The 22,960-nt window shown below is 39.2% G+C and overlaps 1 protein-coding gene across 17 annotated transcripts in view; it reads left to right on the forward strand.

The window, feature by feature from the left end:
- The window catches only part of LOC122540026 (protein TANC2), a 1,063,581-nt gene that overhangs the window by 671,415 nt on the left and 369,206 nt on the right, over positions 1–22,960 (forward strand). For all 17 annotated transcript variants that reach the window (XM_043675319.1, XM_043675327.1, XM_043675320.1 and 14 more), the window contains one exon: positions 5,800–5,986. In XM_043675319.1, the coding sequence (XP_043531254.1) occupies positions 5,800–5,986 (187 nt within the window). The remainder of the gene's footprint in view (positions 1–5,799; positions 5,987–22,960) is intronic.

A 22,960-nucleotide genomic window follows, 5' to 3' on the forward strand; every position in this document is an offset into this window, starting at 1 on the left:
AAAGATATAAAAGAGACCTAAGGGGCAACGTTTTCACGTAGAGGGTGGTACGTGTATGGAATGAGCTGCCAGAGGATGTGGTGGAGGCTAGTACAATTGCTACATTTAAGAGGCATTTGGATGGGTCTATGAATAGGAAGGGTTTGGAGGGGTATGGGCCGGATGCTGGCAGGTGGGACTAGATTGGGTTGGGATATCTGGTCGGCATGGACCGAAGGATCTGTTTCCATGCTGTACATCTCTATGACTCTAAGTATACTCCTACTGCATTTATACTCTACTGAGGATTCACTCACTCAATCTCTCTTATCTATACCTGACATATGCTTCCTTCTTTTTCTGAACCAGACCCTCAATTTCTCTAGTGATCCACCGACCGTCCTTTCCTTTCACCGTACTAGGAATGTGCTGTCTCTGGACTCTAGTTTTCTCATTTCTGAAGGTTTCCCATTTTCCAGCCGTCCCTTTGCCTGTGAACATCTGCCCCCAATCAGCTTTTGAAAGTACTTGCCTAATAACGTCAAAATTGGCCATCCACTAATTTAGAATTTCAACTTTTAGATTCGGTCTATCCTTTTTCATCACTATTTTAAAATTAATAGAATTATGGTCACTGGCTCCAAACTGCTCCCCCACTGACACCTCAGTCACCTGCCCTGCCTTATTTCCAAATAGGAGGTCAGGTTTGGCACCTTTTCTCGTAGGTGCATCCACATACTGAATTAGAAAACTTTCTTGCACCCACTTTATAAATTCCTCCATATCTAAACCCTTAATACTATGGGAGTATTTGGAAAGTTAAAATCCCCTATCATAACCACCCTATTATTCATAAAGATAACTGAAATCTCCTTACAAATTTGTTTGAGTTTCCGGCTGTCTATTCGGGGGTCTATAATACAATCCCGATAAGGTGATCATCCCTTTCTTATTTCTCAGTTCCATCCAAATGACTTCCTTCGGTGTATTCCCAGGAATATCCTCCCTCAGTACAGCTGTAATGCTATCCCTTATAAAAACACTGCTTCCCTGCTTCTTTTGCCTCCCTTTCTATCCTTGCTGTAGCATTTTTATCCTGGAACATTAAGCTGCCAATCCTGTCCATCCCTGAGCCATGTTTCTGCAATTGCTATGATATCCCAGTCCCATGTTCCTAACCATGCCCTGAGTTCATCTGCCTTCCCTGTTAGGCCTCTTGTATTGAAGTAAATACGGTTTAATTTATCAGTCCTACCTCATTTTCTGTTTTGTCCCTGCCTGGCTTGACTGTTTGACTTGCTTCTTTTCTCAATTGTACCAGTCTCAGATTGATCTTGTTCCTAGTTATCTTTGTGTCAAGATTACATAGTCAGTTATTATAACCTGTCTGCAAGCATAATGGAAGCAGATTCAAAAGGTGAATTGGATATATATTTAAAGGAATATTTTCTGGGTGTAAGAAGTGGGATGAACTGAATATCTCTATCAAAGAGCTGGCACAAGCACCATGAGCTAAATGGCCTCTTCCTGTTCTTTAGAATATAAATTAATTGATTTATAATATCCCATTTAGATTTGTGATGTTGATACCACTCTTGGATTTTGCTTAGTTTAGTCATAGCTTTTGCTAATCTTTATGTCAAGTAATATGAAGGGAAATGGACCATAATGCTGATGGAAAGCAATATGCTAAATCCAGATCTCAAGGTTATTAGTAGAGGAAGCTCTTCTGATCGGAAGAGGAAGTTTTCCACTTGATCCAGTGATGTGTTAAAGCTAGTAACAGAAAGTGACCAGTTTTACGAGGAGAAAAATTTGAACCCCCTGATGGATGTAGCATCAGTTAGATGTTGAAGAGAATGCTTCAAGCACATCAATATTGATCCTACAAACTTCCCAGTGCTAAAGATTGCAAATCATCTCAGGATTATAAATGAAACTTAGTCAAGACAAAACTAAAATGACCTCAAAGACTGTATTTATAGTCTTTTGGATCAGGAACAGAAGGAAATCGTGTTGTTCCGATTTTAAAGCGCTGACCTGAATTCCTTTTCTTGTGTGTATAAATGGTAATAGTTGACAGTCTCCACACATTGTGGATTTCAGATTTCTGAATTATAACCTTAAAATCTATTTTAAGTCAGTCAAGGGATATCTCAGTTGCTTCTAAAAGCTCAGTGCACTGAGACCCACTTAAATGAATAGGCCACTAGCTAGCCAAATTATTCTCATATTCCACCTACTGTAACATAAGTTAATACAGTGATATGAAATGCAGCATTTGTAATTTTGTACCTTAAAAAGATGTTTATCATTGAGAGCTATGCAACAGTGTTGTTAACATGAAAAGTTTCCCAGTGATGTAGCACGTATTTAATGTGCTTTATTAGCTGACGCAGGTAGCATTAATAAACCTGCAGGATCCACTAAAACACACTATTTTTATTTTTTAAATGGTTTTCTTCTACATTGGTAGTTCAAGTATGGCCGGTAAAATTTCATTTCACTGTAACTACTTTTGCGTTGGGCTTACAGATATCTGTTTATCTCAGCTGATAGCACATTTACCTCTAAGCCTGTAGATTGAGGAATCAATGCTCAATTCATCTTTTGAATATCATCTGGACTGACATGTACTGTTGATGTTGAGCTGCATTATTAGGACTGCTTTCTTTTCAAGTGAAATCCTCGACTATGTCTGACTTTACTCATTCAAGTGAATTTAAACAGTCCTATGGCATTCCTGAAATAAATAAAGTTAAAAATCACACAACACCAGGTTAAAGGTCAACAGGTTTAGTTGGAAGCACACTAGCTTTCTGACCGCCGCTCCTTCATCAGGTGGTTGTGGAGGACACAATTGTAAGGCACAGAATTTAGATCAGATGTTTACGGTGTGATGTAACTGAAATGATACATTGAAAAATACCTTGATTGTCTGTTGAGTCTTTCATCTGTTCGAATACCATGATAGTTTCACTTCTTTCACAAAACTTTTTTTTTTTTTGAAAAGTTGCATTCTCAGATTAACTGTAACAATTGGTGTTAGCTAGACAATATGTTGAAGGTGTTAGCCCCGTGTTCTCTGTCTGTGCAATGACGTTTAGATTGATTAGATTAAATTCCCTACAGTGTGGAAACAGGCCCTTCGGGCCAACCAGTTCACACCGACCCTCCGAAGAGTAACCCACCGAGACCCACTTCCCTCTGACTAATGCACCTAACACTATGGGCAATTTAGCATGGCCAATTCACCTGACCCACACATCTTTGTGACTGTGGGAGGAAACCGGGAGCACCCGCAGACACAGGGAGAATGTGGAAACTCCACACAGAGTAACGCGAGGTTGAAATCGAACCTGGGACCCTGGTGCTGTGAGGCAGCAGTGCTAACCACTGAGCCACCATGCCGCCCTAGATTGATTCTAATCTAAAAAGTGAGATAACAGAGTTTTACATGAATTCATGCTGTGTATATGAGTGTGCGAGAGTGTAGAGTGGTCTAAATCTCTGAGAGGATGTATGTGTGAGTGTGGGAGTTTGTGTGTCTGTAAGGGTGTATGTGTAGGAGTGTCTGTGTGTGTGTGTATAGTGCAATGGTGGTCACCTGTAATGTGACATGAACCCAAGGTCATGTTGAGGCCCTCCCTCTGGGTACCGAACTTAGCTATCAGCCTCTGCTTGGCCACTTTTCGCTGATGCCTGTCCCGAAGTCCACCTTGGAGGATGGTCATCCGAAGGTCCGAGGTCGAATGTGACCTCTGAAGTGTTCCCCAACTTGGAGGGAACACTCCTGTCTGTTGATTATTGTGCGGTGCCCATTCATCTGTTGCCGTAGCCTTTGCTTAGTTTCCCCAATGTGCCCTGCTTCAGGGCATCCTTGCCTGCAACGTATAAGATAGACAACGTTGGCTGATTCACATGAGTACCTGTCATGTCCACACTCTGACACGTCTTGCAACGCCTACCGTGACAGGGTTGTATGGAGTTGTCCTGAAAGCCAGGCAGCTTGCTACAAACAAAGATCTGTTTGAGGTTTGGCAGTTGTTTAAGGGCAAGCAATGGAGGTGTGGGGAAGGTCTTGGCGAGGTGCTCATCCTCATTGATAATGTGTTGCAGGTCATTAAGAACATGACGTAGTTTTTCAGCTCCTAGGAAGTACTGAGCAACGAAGGGTACCCTGTCGGTTGTAGCACGTGTCTGTCTCCTGAGGATGTCATTACAGTTCCTTGCTGTGGTGTGCATGCGCACACAGGCACACTCACACACCCTTACAGACACAGACACACACACACACTCCCACACTCTCATATGCATCCCCTCACAGACTTAAGACACTCTACACTCACATACACACACTCTCTCACACTCACAAACCCCCAACCCAGACACACACAGACACAAAGACCCACATGCGCACATATATGTTTGTGGGGTGAAATTGTACTTGCAGAGTTACATTGTACTTTGCTCAAAAACTGCATGAATTCATGTAAAACTCTTATCTCACTTTTTAGATTAGAATCAATCTAAACATCATGGCACAGGCAGAGTACAGGGGGCTAACACCTTCAACATATTGTCTAGCTAGCACCAATTGTTACAGTTAACCTGAGAATGCAACATTTTAAAACAAAGTTTTGTGATTTACACATGAAAGAAATAAACTATCATGGTATTCGAACAGATGAAAGACTCAACATACAAGGTATTTTTCGATGTATAATTTCAGTTACATCACACTGTAAACTTTGGCTGCAAATTCTGTGCCTTACAATTGTGTCTTCCACAACCACCTGGTGAAGGAGCGGTTCTCCGAAAGCTAATGTGCTTCCAATTAAACCTGTTGGACTATAACCTGGCGTTGTGTGATTTTTAACTTTGTACAACCCAGTCCAACACCAGCATCTCCAAATCCTGAAATAAACATCCACACTTGCATCAATATTCGTGAATAGCTCATTCAGTGATTTGTCTGAATTTGCTGGGCATGACTGGCTGCTGCTTTTAATTATGTGATTATTATAACTGAATCTCAAGAAGTATTTTCTAGGGTGTAAAATGCCTTAGAGTTCTGGGGTCAAGATAATGTGATAGCTCATAATGACTTAGTTTTCTATTTGTTTAGCACTGTTTGTCCTGCCAATGATTTGGAATTAAATGTTTGTGCACCTGCCATTGTTGTTGCTGGTGTGGCCTCAGTGACCTATTTGTTAGTCTCTACACCATTGTGCTCACCCTAACCTTTATGGAGAGGGGCTTGTCCTGTTAGTTGTGTTACTAAGTCTGATACAGCTAATGCCAACCAGTCTAAACTCTGAATTCTCGAAAGATGATGGAGCCTGTGAACTCCAATTTGAAGATCACACCTTTTAGATACTGAATTGAGTTCAGCTGAGTTGACCTAGTCAGAAGAGCAATGAGCAGATTAACATCTCAACGTGAATCTCAAGCCACATCAGTCCCACTTGCACAGCAGAATACCCTTCAATAGAAAGTTGAACAGTGGTGGTATTCAAGCAAAAAAGCCTCAAATACTAAGTGCTGTTACCATGTCAATAGGCCAATGTCTACATTTTGTTCAACTACTCAGCAAAGCAAAGGTGCAACTGAAAGTTATATTTAATTTTTTTTAAGTTCTTGAAAGTATTTGAAGTATTTTTCCAATCACTTTATAAGAAGGTGAACAGGAGTTATGAGAACATAGAGTCTCTCTAAAGAATTGTAATATTACAGTGTCAAGAAAAAAAAGTTGCCTTGCTCTAATGAGATTGTTTGTGTTGTTTAATATTTTACATGATTTCTGAATTACTTTTGCAGATGTCTACAGAAACTCAACGAATCAGTCCCTGCTCTACCTTGACTAGCAGTACTGCATCCCCACCTGCTAATAGCCCCTGTTCTACCCTACCACCAGTCAGTACGTCTGCAGCTGTTAAAGATTGTTCTTATGGAACTGTCACTAGTCCAACCTCCACACTGGAAAGCAGGGACAGTGGTATTATTGGTGAGTCTTTCCCACGCATTCTATATATTTGTCCCTCACTATTAGAATTTTACAATCATAGAGTCATATAAGGGTTACAGAACAAGGCCATTCAGCACATCATGTTTGTGTCAGGTCTCTGCAACAGTAAATCCCCTTGATCCAGCCCCCTGCCTTTTCCTATACACCTCCAACTTTATCCCTCTAGATAATTACCCAATTCTCTTTTGAAGGGCTTAATTTCAATTTGCCTCCACCATCCTCTCAAACAGTGGATTTTGGATCTGAACCATTCTCTGCACAACCTTGCTTCTCGAAAAAGGCCTTTGACTCCACTATACACATATAAAGTTCTCCTATAAAGCATTTCAGCAGCACGGTTTGGCCAAAATGTCGCTGAAAAATTAGGGAACGGTATTCTTGAAAACGCTTGCCTCTGTTCATAATAGTGTGATTCCATCAGTGATTGTTTCACATACTTTATTCTGCACCTGCACTACTGTCAGAGCATGTGAGAGATACATTACTATATATTGAGCAGCTTCATTTTGAAAATTCAAATAATGAATGTTCATTGATCTCCTTCTGAGACAAGAATATTCTTTGTGTAATTCCTGTAAAGGTCCTGTATAATTCCTTCAGGACTGCATTACTCTTATACGTACCATTTAATTTCTAATTTGTTCTCGTACCTGTATATCTCACAATCTAAACCAACCCCCTAAAAAACGGTTAGAAGACAATCAACCACAGCCATCCACTTCTGCAATCACAACTGCACCTGACAGTGGTGATGATGATGACTACCCTCTGTCCCTGCATTAACAATATTTTTTCAATGTAATATATTAAATTTACTTATATTTATAAACCTTCATTCAGGCAGTGCTTTACTTTGTGTTAGGCTTTGGGTGATTTTTGTGAGATCGTGAATGTTATTTTTTGTTGGTCTTTCCCGAACCCCACTTTTCCCATTGTTCCATTTTCTCTATTAAACGGAGTTTTGCTGGAACGCAACTATGGCATTATAGGAGAACTTGCTGTACTTGCAAACTATGACCCCCTCTTCAACTTCATTTTTCTTTCTAAGGTCCTTTAAAAACATAGAAACATTGAAGATAGGAGCAGGAGAAGGCCTTTTGGCCCTTCGAACCTGCTCTACCATTTATCATGATCATGACTGATCGGCCAATTCAGTAACCTTATCCTAGTTTCTCCCCATAACCTTCAAATCCATTTGCACTAAGTGCTATATCTAGCTGCCTCTTGAATGCATTCAATGTTTTGCCATCAACTATTTCCTGTGGTGATGAATACCACAGGCTCATTGTTCTTTGGGTGAAGAAATGTCTCCTCATTGCTGTCCTAAATGGTCCACCCTGAATCCTCAGACTGTGACCTCTGGTTCTGGATGCACCCACTATCAGGAACAACCTCTTTGCATCTACTCTGTCCAGCTCTGTTAGAATTTTAAAAGTCTCTATGAGGTCCCCCCTCACTCGTCTGATCTCCAGCAAAAGCAATCCTAACTTAGTCAATCACTCCTCATTCATCAGTCTCGACATCCCTGGAAATAGCCTGAAAAACCTTCGCTGCACTCCCCGAAGAGCAAGAGCATCCTTCCTCAGAAACGGAGACCAAAACTGCGCACAGTATTCTGGGTGTAGCCTCACCAAGGCCCTGCATAACTACAACAACACATTCCTGCTCCTGTACTCTAAACATCTCGCAGTGAAGGTCAACATACCATTTGCTGTCTTTACTGCCTGCTGTACCTGCATGCTTACCTTCAGCAACTGATGCACAAGGACACCCATCTCCCAATTTACAGCCATTCAGATAGAAATCTACCTCCTTGTTTTTGCTTCCACTTTAGGAACACGAACATGAGTAGGCTATTCAGCCTGATGAGCCCACTTCAACATGGAGTATGATTATGATTGATTGAACACCTCTATGTCTTTTACCCACCCCTTCTCTATACCTCTATGCAGCTTTGGTCTCCAAATCTCAGGAAATATATTATTGCCATTGAAGGAGTGCAACGAAGATTCAACAGACTTGTTCCTGGGATGGCGGAACGGTCCTATGAAGACACTGGTCTTCAGAAATTCATCAATCTCTACCTTAAATATATTCAAAGACTGAGTTTCCACAGCTATTATGGTAAAAAATTCCAAATAATTCAAGACCCTCTGAGTAAAAATAAATTCTCAACTTGGACTTAAGTAGCATCCCCTTTTTTATATTATGTCTTCTGGTTCTGGACTCCTTTTCATAGGAGAAACATCTTAACTGAATCTATCCCATTAAGAATTCAGTACGTTTCAATGAGATCACTTCTCAGTCTTCAAAACTGAGGAACACAGGTCCAATTTATCCAGTCTCATTCCATGGGACAGTCATGCCTTCCCAGGAACAAGTTTGGTGAATCTTCGTTGCTCTCCTCCTATGGCAATAATATACATCCTAAGATTCGAAGACCAAAACTGCACACTACTCCAGGTGCAGTCTAACCACACTCCTATACAATTGAAGCAAGTCATTGATATGTATTGTGAACAGCTCAGGTCCAAGAACTGATCTTTGTGGTACATTACTAGTCAAAGGCTGTTGAGTTGGACCCTCAGCCATGATGGTGATGAATGGCAGAGCAAATTCGAAGGGCCGAATGGCCGCTTCCTGCTCCTATCTACTATGTTTGTAAAGGACCTTATAAAGAAAAAAGAAGTTGGTGATGGGGTCATAGTTTACAAGTACAATTAGTTTTCTTACAACACTGAAGTTGCGTTCCAGCAAACCTCGCTTACTAGAAATAATGGGGCCTATAGGAAAAGTGGCAGACCAGCAAAAAATAGCACTCGCATTGCTCAAAAATCACCCAAAAGCCTAAGACGAAGTACAGCACAAGAATGATCTATTTCTACTGTTTGTTTTGTCTGTTAGCCAATCATTAATCCATCACCTCCTATCCATGTGCTTTTAATTTTCTAACCTGCCTCCTGTGACAATTTTATCAGACATTTTCTGAAAATCTAATTATGCTCCATTCATCAGCTCTCCTTTATCAATTAAGTCAGTAACATCTTCAAAAAAAAACTCCAATAAATTCACCATGCTCTTGTCTCCTAATTACTGCCCAACTGTCCTGGCACACAGTTTATGAATCCATCACATCTGGGGCCTGACTTGCCCTCTGGGTTTAAACACTCATCTATCACAGTCAAAATGGAGGCAGAGGCCTGCATTGTCAGGTAAATTGATCCCAAACTCTGATTTTTCCCAATGGCTTGACTTGGCTGATTGATTAGACTCAATCAGGCTTGTAATTCAATTAAGGGTGCCAGGTGACGTTTCAAAGAGGAGACAAACAATAAGGGATCCTCCATTACTAAAGAAATAGCTGTCTACTCTTTCAGAGAAGTGAGAAAGCAAGTGCCTCAGAATGGAGGAACCTTCTACCCAACCTAAGTTTCGGTGTCAGTGGTTGGGCCACCATTTGTCCTCACACTCTCGTTGATCTATTCTGACTCCTGGTTAAGTATACCCCAATTTTAAAAATGGTTACTATTGTCAAACCCTTCCATGGCCTTGGTTCTCACTCTTTGTCTGAGAAAATAATAACAAAAAATGTAGGATCGGAAGCGGGTGACTCATTCCATTGAGTTTGCTCTACATTCATTGAGCTCATGGCAGATCTGATATCCGTTATTCTACTTTCCAGCTTTTTCTCCATAATCCTTGATTAACTTATTGATCAAAAATAGGTCTTCTCAGCCTTGAATATAACCAAGAACCCAGCCTCGACAGCCTTCTGTGGTAAAGAATTCCACTGAGGTACTATCCACTGAGATAATAATTTTCTCCTTATCTCTGCCTTAAGACAATAGCCCATAAGAAATGTGTAGATTACTTGCTCTTTCGAACCTGTTCAGCCATGCAATAGCTCCCTGAGGCAATGAGTTCCAAAGACATTTGACCCTTTGAGAGAAGAAATTCTTCCTCATTTCAATTGGCACCCTAATATTCTGAGACATTACCTTCTGGTCCTCAACTCTTCCATGAGGGTTTCAGCTTTTGTCCTGTCAAAACCCTTATGAGATCACCTCAGTGTTTTAAACTCCAATGAATAGAGTCTCAACCTATTCAACTTGGCAAAAGAAAATCTCTCCATACCAGGATTACCTTGTAAACCTTTTTTTTGGTCTGTTTTAGATAAGACGACCAAACTGCTTACAGTATTCTAGGTGTTATCTAACTATGCCTTATACATTTTAGCAAGACTTCCATATTTGTACACTTCATTTCCTTTAAAATAAAGACCAAAATTCCATTTGCCTTCCCTATTTCCCACTGAACTTGGTTAATATCTTTTTGTGATTCATGCATGAGGATTCCCAAATATCTGTGTTGTGACTTTCTGCAGTATTTTTTTTAAATTATAGAATCTCTACAGTGTGGAAACAGGCTCTTTAATCCAACAAGTCCACATCGACCCTCTGAAGCGTAACCCACCCAGACGCATTCCCCCCCCATGTAACTGCCCTACACATCCTTGAACACTCTGGCCAATTTAGCATGGCTAGTTCACCTGAGTTGCACATCTTTTGGAATAGATCCATTATTTCACCATTTAAGCAACATTCAGTTCCTCTATACTTTACATTTTCCCATATTACATTCCATCTGCCAGGATCTTTGCTTATTCATCTAATCTGTCTCTATCCCACTTCAGCTTTTTTGGGTCACCCTCATCACTTGCTTTCCCACCTGTTTTTATGTCATCTGTAAACTTGATAATAGTACATTCACTTCCCTCATTCAAGTCATTAATATATGATTTAAATAGTGTGGTCTTAGCACTAATCCCTGTTCAGTAGCAAATCCTCTATCCCAACACCATGGGCTTTATCTTATTAAATAGCTAACTGTGCAATATCTGATTTAAAGTGCCTGTGTTGGACTGCGGTGTACAAAATTAAAAATCACACAACTCCAGATTATAGTCCAACTTGTTTATTTGGAAGCACTAACTTTAGGAGCGCTGCTTCTTCATCAGTTGGTTGTGGAGTATAAGCTTACACTCCACAACCACCTGATTAAGAAGCAGCGCTCATAAAGCTAGTGCTTCCAAATAAACCTGTTGGACTATAACCTGGTGTTGTGTGATTTTTAACTTTATCTGATTGTATGCATTTTTGAATTCGAAATATATTACATCTGGTTACTTTTTGTCTTGACTATTACCTCCTCAAAAGAATTCTAATAAAATTGTCAGGCATGATTTTTCCTTCATAGAACAATTCTTACTCTTTGTTTATGTTTGGTATTTCTAAATGCTCTGCTATTACATCCTTCATAGTAGACTCTAACTTTTTCCCAATGACAGCTATAAGCTAACTGGCTTTGAATAAGGATGTTAAATTGACAGTTTTTCAATCATTTGGACTTTTCCTGAATCTCAGGATTCTTGAAAGATTATTACCAGTGCATTTTCTATCTCTGTAGCTATTTAATATCTTAGAATGCATCCTATCAGGTCAAGAGGACTTATTGGACTTTAGCCACATTAGTTTCCCTATTACTTTTTCTTTCTGAAAGTTGGGTTTATTTCCATTTTCCCTTTTGACCCTTGTTCATGTAGTATTTTTAGAATGCCATTAGTGTCTTTATTATGAAGTATAATACGGGGAGAATGCGGGTAAGTGGAGTTGAAATGCCCATCAGCCATGATTTAATGGCGGAGTGGACTCGATGGGCTGAATGGCCTTACTTCCGCTCCTGTATCTTATCGTCTTATAATGCAAAATATTTATTCAATTCTTCTGCCATTTCCTTTTTCCCTGAACTCATTCTCTGAGGGCCTCTAGTCACTTAGGCTTCTGTTTTCCTTTTTAATTATTTAAAGAAGCTCTTCCTATCCTCTTTATATTACTTGCTATTTGAACTTACAAGTTTATTTTTTTTTTGGTCACCTCGTTGGTAACCTCCTTCAACTCAATGACCTCCTAGATACTTTATGCTCTTATGCTTCTTGACTTGAGCGTCCTGGATCTTAATTACTATACCGTTGATGGCAGTGTCTTAGTCTGGAATTCCCTCCCTATAATTCACCACCTCCTTGCCTTTCTTACCTGCTTTGGTTCCTTAAAACTGAAAGCTCCTTAAAATCTACTTCTTTAGCTATGTACATCTGATTGGGCTCCCACCAATTTTGCTTTAATGGTTGTTTTTATCTGAATCACGATGAGGACTGCTTGCTGCTGTTTTCTAAGTCTGAAGTTAGCATCATGCTCAGCTTAAAATGAAGTACTTGAGTATCGTTCAAGTGACCATCATTTTCATAATTAAATTGCTATGTAACATTCAAACTAATCAAAGTATTTATTTTACTTGTTTTTATTTTTAACGTATGCTAATAATATTTACTATCATTGTAATGACTTCTGAAATTTGATAGGTGTAAACTTTTGAGAGATGCCACAACAACTTGAAGACTATTGAAACTGTTGCAGTTATGCTCTGGGATGTATTTAACAGGCAAATGAAAAAGTGCAGCTAATACTTTTGTTCAGTTGTTCCATTGAGAGCTTTCACAAGGATTACATTTATTGACATTTGATACTATAATTCATCCATGAGAAATGAGAGGCTAGATACAAAACATTCAGATATGATGTGACTCACTCGATATGTTTGAGGTGATACTTGTGACACTTTGCAGCACAGCATTTATACACCTTCTCAACCAATTTTCGAAATAATATGGGAATGCAGTAAAATAATTGGAGACAATTTCTGAGTTCAACTTTTGTTTAAGATTTCAAATGTTGTGCAAAATGTATGTGTCTGTTCACAGCAATTGTGTAAGATGTTATCAAAACATACCACAGTTTTCACAAATTGACCTCTGCTTCATGAACCATATCGATACAGAATGACAAAATATGGACATATATGGTTCAGTATATGAATGGCAAATGTAAGAAAAACCTTACAAAAAACAAGAACGTCCATTCAGGTATTGCTGAAATATGCAGTCAGTTGTAGGCTGCCAAACACACATCAGCTAATGATGCTGAAGTGCGACTGTTATCCATTGAAGTCACACATTTGGAGACAGTTTGTCTTTTAAAAATAGAAATACTAGAAGCAGGAATATGGTTTGGTCTATTTGGCCCTTCGAGTCTCTACTATTTGGTCATATCACCGGGCTGATCTGATTGAGGCTTCAAGTTCACTTAGTTGACTGACCCCAAATCCCTTAATTTACTTGTCAATCAAAATTCTTTCTGCCTCTGTCTTTAATATCTTCAATAAACAAGTCTCTACTGTTCTCTATTGAAGAAACCCTCTCCTAATCTCAGTGTCAAATAGGATATTTCTAGTTTTTAAATTGTGTTTCCTAGTTCTAGATGCCCTTTTGGGAAAATATTCTGTGGCATCAACTTTGTCAAATACCCTCAAGATCTTATTTTTCAATAAAGTTTCTCTCTCTCAACAGAAATATCAGCTTACATGCAGAAATGCTTTCTTGGTACTTGGTGAAATCTGGAGATGATATGGTGACACATATTCAGAATTAGTCTAAATGCAGCATAAAACCAAACACAAATGTCCCTCTGACAAAGACATTTTGTTCAATCATTCTGGAAATGGTTATTAACAGACCACACTCATTAGAAGGCAAAAATAAAAATTGCTGGCAAAATTCAGCAGATCTGGTGATATTTCAAGTCTAGTGAATCTTTTTCAGTACTGGATAGGAAACTGCTTAGAAACTTGTCTTAGTTCTGTGACACCCTGGCAAATAAAAGAAATAGTTTCATGTTTTCCTGAGAGCGGATTTGTTGTATCAGAGTTTCAGATTTAAGGGAGCCTGTCAAATGCTTCATAAATTCACTGAGTTCCAATTCCATGTAGACCTTTGTATGAAAATAATCAGCATCTCTTTCCAAAACAAACTGATGTGCAACCAATATCTTATCCTGGGCAAGCATTTCTTTTACCAGTGGACTGTATAATTGCACTGAATGCCAATACTCCACAGTTTTTTTGGCACTCTGTCACCATGTTTTGAGACTATTGAAGCAAGTAACAATTCACACATTAGGTGAGATTGTAGATTTTAGAATTTTTATCTTTAGAATGCCTTTGTTTACACACAATGTGAAATAAAAATGTTGGAACAAAAGTGATGACAACTGTGGTTTGATGGGAGAGATATTTGCAGTGGTATCATTGGAGGAATTGTTAACAGTTTTAAGAAACAACATCAGAATTTACTGGTAATTTTGGTCATAAAATAAAGTCTGCATGAATAATTCATAGTTATTTTCATTCAAATATTTCATCCCTTCCACTTCCCTACTTCCTTTTGGCTTATATTTTCCATTTGTTGAAAGACTTTAACTGTCAGGCTTCAGCTCAAGAGGAATGCAGTGACTAGAGTCATCTAGAGTTGACACATTAGCTTGCTGTCTCTTCGTAGATACTGTCTGACTCACTGTGATCTCCTACATTGGTTGTTTTGAATCATTTCTGAAACTTGCCATTTTCTAGCATAAGCCCAAGTGTTGTGCGAAGGCATAAACCGAATAACTATCTGAAGAGTTTCAAATGGAAATGAACACTCTGCAATTATTAGTGAACATGCTCACGTTTGACCTTTGGTGCAAGGAAGGTTTCTGATTAAGATTGTTGAGCCAAAGGCATTGCACTGAGACATAGCTCAGAGCAAGACCAGGTGATCATTGACACTGAGTTTTCCCCGATTTCCCCTACCTTAAATGTTATTCAGGTTCCTTGATGCCACAGTCCATCAAATGTTGCATTGATTTCAAGGGCAGTCTCTCTTGCCTCACCTCTGGAGTTCAGCCTTTTTTTGTTCATGTTTGGACCAAGGCTGGAAGACAGTAATTAAGTGACTCTGGAACAACCCAAATGGCAAACAGATGTACAGGCTATTAGTGAATAATTGTCCCTTGGTAACACTATTGACAAGATTAAGCCCAATGAGTTGAGAGCATCATCAACAACACCAAGCCCAGTAATTCATTAATGATTTAGCACAGATAAGTGGGGTTATATTTGACCAGATTGATTTTTTTTCCTGCTTTTAATAATTAGGACACACCTGGACAACTTTGCACATTGTTAGGTTGTTGCCAGAGTTGGAGTTGTACTAGAATAGTTTAGAGGTAATTTTGGAGCACAAGTACAATGCTGTGGAAGTTGCAACGATAGCCAGGCTACACAGACATTGCTGTGCTGTTTTTGAAGGTGGAGTAGAAAGAAAGGTGGCAGTATGGGTTAAGGTAGATATTAGAATGATGGAATCCCTACAGTGTGGAAATAGGCCCTTTGACCCAACAAGTATACGCCAACCCTGTGAAGAATAACCCACCCAGACTCTTCCCCCTACACTATTATCCTAAATTTACTCCTGACTAATGCACCTAACCTACACATCCCTGAACAATATGGGAAATTTAGCATGGCCAATTCACCCAACCTACACATTATTGGGTGGCAAATGGCCCATATCTATCTCTCAACCAGTTATATAAAATAACATTATTGTTCATTATCTGTTTTCATAAATGTCAGTCAAATGCAGATATGCCATATAATGTGGAAAAGCAGCAGAAGAACAAGCAGAGCTATTAACAGTAAAATTATTATAAATGTAAACTGCTCAAAACATTCAGCAGGTCTGTAACATCTGTAGATTGTAAACAGAGTTAATTCAGTATGCAGTGGCTTCTTCTTCACAACTAGAAGCAGCTCAAACAAGGTAGCATTTATGCTGATTAATGGGAGGGAAAGAAAGCAGTGAGCAGAGAGGTGGCCGCAGAACCCAGAGAGTGAAAAAATAGAAGTCAGAGAAGCCAGGTAAGACAAGAAGCTAATGAGGACTAAGAGCAGAAAACGGGTTGGCTGTCCCAAGCAACCTATCTCAGGACAGAACCTGGAGTAGTGGGAGTAAGTAATAGACAAGAATGGGGATGTTCATAGTCTGAAATTGTTAAATTCGATATTGAGTCATGAAGGCTGCAAGTTACCTGAGGTGTAATTCCTACAGCTTACATCGAACTTTGCTGGCGCAGATGCTGAAAATAGTTAAGTAGCGTCATATCGTGAGCTGAGTTTCTCTCTCCACAAATGCTCTAATTTCTGCAAAGGTCCTCCAACACTTCTCTCTTTGACCTAGCATCCACAGTCTAGTCTACTAGTGTGGGAAAGAGAGATCAAGGACAAACCTACACATCCCTGAACAATATGGGCAATTTAGCATAGCCAATTCACCTGACCTGCATATTTTTGGGTGGCAGATGTACCTATCTCTCAACCAGTTATGTAAAATAACAGATTATTGTTCATTATCTGTTTTCATAAATGTCAGTCAAATTGTTAAAGTTAAGAAATATTCCACTATATTGGTCATAAAAAGGCACATGTCCAGGCAAATGGCATAGTGATTAAGAACGATACAGTTTTGAGAGTGGGGAACTTTAGTTATCCCAGTGTAGATTGGGGCAGTAGTGTAAAGTGCAGAGAGGAATGTATTACAAAGCATTTCATTGATCAGTACATTTCTTGCCCACTGACAAAGGAGACGTTAATAAATCTGATTCTGGTGAATGAGGAAAATCAAGTATCAGTAGGGGGAACCTCAAGGAACAAGGCTCACAGCATCATAAGATTTATCTTGGCTACAGAGACGGATAAGGAGCAATCAAAGTAAAATTAATTGAAGCAGGGCAAAATCTTGGGCTGAGAATGGATTTGGCATGAATAAACTGGAATCAAAGTTTGACAGGGAAATGTCTAAAGCAAGCTTTTAAAATAAATTCTTTCATGGGATGTTGATATCACTGACAAGGCTAGCATTTGTTACCCATCCCTAAGTAAAAAGGTGAGCCGCCTTCTTGAACTTGCCTTTGAAGAGGATGTGGTTTGGGAACAATTATAATAATTTAAGTGTTCATTTCCATTTGAAACTCTTCAGACAGTTATTCGGTTTGTGCCCTCAATCAACAAGACCTGGGCAACATTTGGGCTTGTGCTTAAAAAAAAAGGCAAGTTTCAGACAGTGATTCAAAACAACCAATGCTAGAGCTCACAGTTGATCAGACAGGAGAAGAGACAGCAAGCTAATGTTTCAAGTCTAGATGACTCTAGTCACTGCTCTAGGGTGAACACAGTGGTTCAGTGGTTAGCACTGCTGCCTCACAGCGCCAGGGACCTGGGTTCGATTCCTCAGGCGACTGTCTGTGTGAAGTTTGCACATTCTCCCCATGTCAGCATGGGTTTCCTCCCATAATCCAAAGATGTGCAAGTCAGGTGAATTGGCCTTGATAAATTGCCCATAGTGTTAGGTGCATTAGTCAGGGGTAAATATAGGGTAGGGGAATGGGTCTGAGTGGGTTACTCTTCAGAGGGTCGATGTGGACTTGTTGGGCTGAAGGGCCTGTTTCCATAGTGTAGGGAATCGGATCTCATCAAATCTCTCCTCTTGAGCTAAAGCCTAACAGTGAAAGTCTTTCAACAAATGGATTCCTGAATAATGAAAGAGATAAAGTATAAGATGAAACAAAACAAAAAGCATTTCGTATAACAATGTCAAGTTGATCGTGCAAGTGAGAACTGGGCCCGGTATAGAAAATTTATAGAGATAATGTGGAAAAAGAATTATGAGACACAAACCCTTCTTATAACTATACCAGGTGTTGGTGAAACCACACCTGGAGTACTGTGAGTATGTTTTGGTTATTTTACTTATCAGAGGTACACTTTCTTTGGAGATAATTCAGAGGAGATTTGTTAGGTTACCTTTTACCATGAAATGATTGTCATATGAGGAAAGTTTGACAAGATTGAATGAGTGATAATCTTACTTAAACATTTAAGATCCTGATGGCATCTGATAAGATAGATGTTGAGAGAATGTTTCCCACGAGAGATCATCTAAAACCAGAGGACATTTTCAAAATACATGAAGTTGTGGAAAATTGTTTAGAACTGTCTTTCTCCAGAGAACCGAGGACCCTGGGTCGTTGAATATATTGAAGGCTGACTTTTGTGCAGATTTTTGCTTGATAAGGGAATCATAGATTATGGAGCATAGCAGGACACTAGAGTAAAGGCCACATAGAGCAGCCTTCTGTGGTACAAGTATGTGATTTAAAATATATGTTAATATTATTAATGTAAATCTTTTGAATTTGGAACAAGTGGCATATGGGAATTCTCCATATCTGAAGGGATTTAATGATTAACCTTTAGATATTTCTGTTAACATGCTAATTAATTTTAAAAGACAGTCTGAGAGAGTTAGCCGCTGGAGATCATTGGGCTTGTTTACGTTGGGAGAGTTTATAAAGTGAACAATGTAGTGCAATAAGCTTTGAGATAGAAGAATCTTAATTATTTGTGGGCTTAGCAGAAGCATCCATAGCTGGGAGAAGAAAAAAAAATTTTTTGCTTTCAGTTTGCAGTAGTTTGCAGAAGAATTGGCTTAAGTTGAATGTGTAAAACAGTTGCTCTTGAGAAAGAGAGGTGGTTTAGGACTGTTAAGAAATAAGTTACTTACTAAGAAGATTTGTTTGAGTTCTAGGCCAGAAGTATTTGGCTAAATTTTTTGGATATGTGAAGCTGAGAGTGGCATATAATTGAGTTTTAGGTGTATCCAAGAAGTGGCTATCAATTTCTTAAGATGGAAATATGAAAGCACATTTCAGTTAAGCCCTAGAGATATGGAATAGAAGGGAATTATCTCGAGTGTGAGCACTGTAAAGGAGGGTTCTATAGATTAACAATATTATAATTTCTATATATGTCAACATGTTTACATTTTATTTTATCTTTATTTCTTTTGTGTAAAACGTCTGTTTTATTGTTAAACCCAAGTCTATGGTCTTGCATGTTTGTGTTCCACCCTTGTAAAACCAAATAAAACGAAATCTATCCAGCTGGGTTTTAGTCTGACATCTGACTTGGCCAATAACAACATCCGATGGTATTAAAGCACATGATATAGTTGATGAATAGAGCAAACTATAGAGCTGAAATAGGCCATTCAGCTCTCCTATATATGTTCTTTTGACAGACACTGTGGTAAGCATTTTTTACTTCCTGTTTTAATCCTGTCTACTTTAACATGATATAATATAAAGTATTGAGTATGCACTGCCATGATTTAAATTTGAATATCCTAAATATGATATTAAAATCACAGAGCTGCTATCCACTGGATGGATGAACATGACAGTAATCCATGATAGGAGCACCTCAAGCCCCATCCCACCCCTGCAGAATTATACCTTTCTCACCTTTTTCTAAACCTAGCCATGGTCACATATTAAGCAACTGAAGCCACTCCATTGTACATTTCAAATTAATCTATCAACATTTGGCTGTTTATCAAATGACTTGGCTTTTTTCTTCATTAACATGTTAGACAATACATTATCCTGTATGATTGAACCTGCTGTCATGACCAGAATTTATTTGGAATTTAAAATTTGCAGAATCGAAACCTATCATACCTACAAAAATAGTATCTCATAATGGATTTGCTGGAATGTAGGTGAAGCAGTTATTTCAGTGTTAGTATCATCAATCATTTTCAAACAACAAGTGTAAGATAAAGGCATTCTAACTTTAAACCTTTAGCTAATTTTATCACTTTTTTGTGTCATGGTTTATTTGGATCGCACAAAGCTATCCTTCTGAAAATCTCCATTTAAGCAAAATTTGGAAAGCCATCACAATTTGAGGACCAAATTAACTTGACCTAACAATCAAGCCTATGCTTTTTTGTTAGCAATCCAAATCTGTACACACATAATCAACAATTTAGCATGGCTGTTCCTAGAAAGGATCAACTAGACTAAACCCCACCACCACTAGGATGCTATTTAAGCACTCAGAGCATATGTCTCACAAATGTACAACATGATAAATATTTTCTCTTCAAAACTCATGGCTACATGAAGGATGAAGGAGCTTTTTGTTTTCCTTATACTTAAGTTTTGGAGGTGAATAGTTGCTTTGCTGGACTTGGGGGGGGGGGTGGTGGATGGGTGTTGCATTTTCAGTGTGGGATAAGGAACCCAAAATTCAGTGAATTGCAAGTCTAAACCCCATACCTGAGCTGTAACACTCTAAAAGCTATGCTCAAATATCATGATTTGGAGGTGCCAGTGATGGACTGGGGTGTACATAAAGATGGGCACATGCACGACCAGTCAAATTCAGTACAGTAAAAAGTGAGGTTATATAGGATATATTGCAATAACGGAGGAGAGACAATGCAACTAAAAGGTGCAATTTTAGATAGGATGAAGAAGAAATCGACATGGGAATGTAGGTGCACAAACGTTGAAAGTAGCAAGACGAATTAACAATATAGTTCAGAAAGCATGAGATATCTCGACTTAATGGATAGAGGTAAAGAGTGCAAATCTAGAAGGTTAAAAGCTAAGTATGCAAAATACTAGATCAGCCCCAGTTGGAGTATTGTATTCCGTTCTGGACACTACAGTTTATGAAAGACTTGCCAACTTTTGCATAGATACTGAAAAGGTTTATTAGAATAGATTCAAAGATAAGAGATTGCAATTAGGTGGATAGACTGGGGAAACTGGGCTGTTTTACTTCGAGTCAAGGAAACTGAGCGAGGTTTGATTATGAGTTTAGTTAGATTAAGTAATGAGAACCTGTTTTGCGGTGGGTAAATGATTAATAACCAGAAGGGACAGATTGGCAAAAGAACTAGAAGTAACACTTGGACAAAATTTTTAGTCAATAAACTGATAAAGATTTGGAATGCACCGTTGAGAGTGGGAATATTGACTCATTAACTGTCAACAGAGCATTGGATAAATACTTGCAGGGAGGGATACAGGGTAAGTATAGGGGAGTGAGACTAACTAGATTGCTCATCAAAAAAGCAAACTTAATGTGTTGGCTAGTCTTTGCCACACTGTTGTGACTTTTGACTCCCACACCATGCCATCCTGCATATTTCATTACATAAATAAGATGAGTCAGAGCAACAATAACTTACCGTGAAATCCTTGCATTCTTCTATGTTGTTATGTCTTGGATGAAGTCAGAAATCACGTGGCACCAGATTATAGTCCAACAGGTTTACTCTAAATCACAAGCTGTCATAGCGCTGCTCCTTCCAAACTGACGAAGGAGCAGCACACTGAAAACTTTTGATTTTGAGTAAACGTGTTGGATTATAACATGGTGTCATGTGACTTCTGACTTCATCCACCCCAGTCCAACACCAGCATTTCCATATCATAATGTCTTAGAAGTTAATTTATTACTTCTGGGACCAATCAGAGCCATACAATCGCTCTGTAGAACTCACTTTGATTTCATCTCAGTTTCCTATTATGATAGTTAGACGCTCTTTCTTTGAGGTTTCCCTTGCTTCTGCCCTGACTTTGCATAGATAGGTTCTTGTTTGCAATCTGCTCCCACAGTTCCTTTACAGCAGTTTCTGAGCTATCTGCCTAAGCTCATGACATAGTTCTGCAAGGCTACTTGCCTTTAGAACATAGAACAATACAGTGCAGAACAGGCCCTTCGGTCTTCAATGTTGTGCTGACTTGCAAATTATTCTCAGCTCAGCCCTCTATACTATCCCATCATCATCCATGTGCTTATCCCAGGATTGTTTAAATCTCCCTAATGTGGCTGAGTTAACTATGTTGGCAGGTAGGGCATTCCACGCCCTTACCAGTCTCTGAGTAAAGAACCTGCCTCAGACATCTGTCTTAAATCTATCACCCCTCAATTTGTAGTTTTGCCCCCTCGTACAAGCTGACGTCATCATCCTAGGAAAAAGACTTTCATGGTCTGCCCTATCTAATCCTCTCATCATCTCGTATGTCTCTATCAAATCCCCTCTTAGCCTTCTTCTTTTCAATGAGAACAGACCCAAGTCTTTCAGCCTTCCCTCATAAGAGTTCCCTCCAGACCAGGCAACATCCTGGTAAATCTCCTCTGCACCTCTTCCGATACTTCCACATCATTCCTGAAATATGGTGACCAGAATTGTACACAATATTCTAAGTGCGGCCACACTAGCATTTTGTATAGTTGCAGCATGATATTGCGGCTCCGGAACACAATCCTCGACCAAGGAAACCTAACACACCATATGCCTTCTTAGCAGCATTATCCACCTGGGTGGCAACTTTCAGGGATCTATGTACATGGACTCCAAGATCTCTCTGCACATCCACACCACCATGAATCTTTTCATTGACCCAGTATTCTGCCTTCCTGTTATTCTTCCCAAAGTGAATCACCTCACATTAGCTGCATTGAACCCTATTTGCCACCTCTCAGCCCAATTCCGCAGTTTATCCAAGTCCCCCTGCAACCTGAAACATTCTTCCACACTGTCCACTACTCCACTGACTTTAGTCTCACCTGCAAATTAACTAATCCATCCACCTATGCCTGCGTCTAAGTCATTTATAAAAATGACAAACAGCAGTGGTTCCAAAACAGATCCTTGTGGCACACCACTAATAACCAGACTCCAGGCTGAATATTTTACATCAACCATCACTCACTGCCTTCTTTCAGAAAGCCAGTTTCTAATCTAAATTGCCCTCAATCCCATGCCTCTGCATCTTACTGAAGTCCATGTACACAACGTCAACTGCCCTACCCTCATCTACATGCTTGGTCACCTTCTCAAAAAACTCAGATTTGTGAGACACAACGTGCCATTGACAAAACCATGTTGACTGTCTGAAATCAAATTGTTACTCGCTAGATGATTATAAATCCTATCTCTTATAATCCTTTCCAAAACCTTTCCTACAACAGAAGTAAGGCTCACTGGTCTATAATTATCTGGGTCATCTTACTGCCCTTCTTGAACAAGGGCACAACATTTGCAATCCTCCAGTCCTCTGGTACCAAACCTGTAGACAATGACAACTCAAATATCAAAGCCAA

Source organism: Chiloscyllium plagiosum, chromosome 33, assembly GCF_004010195.1.
Source record: "Chiloscyllium plagiosum isolate BGI_BamShark_2017 chromosome 33, ASM401019v2, whole genome shotgun sequence".
NCBI classification, from domain to species: Eukaryota; Metazoa; Chordata; class Chondrichthyes; order Orectolobiformes; family Hemiscylliidae; genus Chiloscyllium; species Chiloscyllium plagiosum.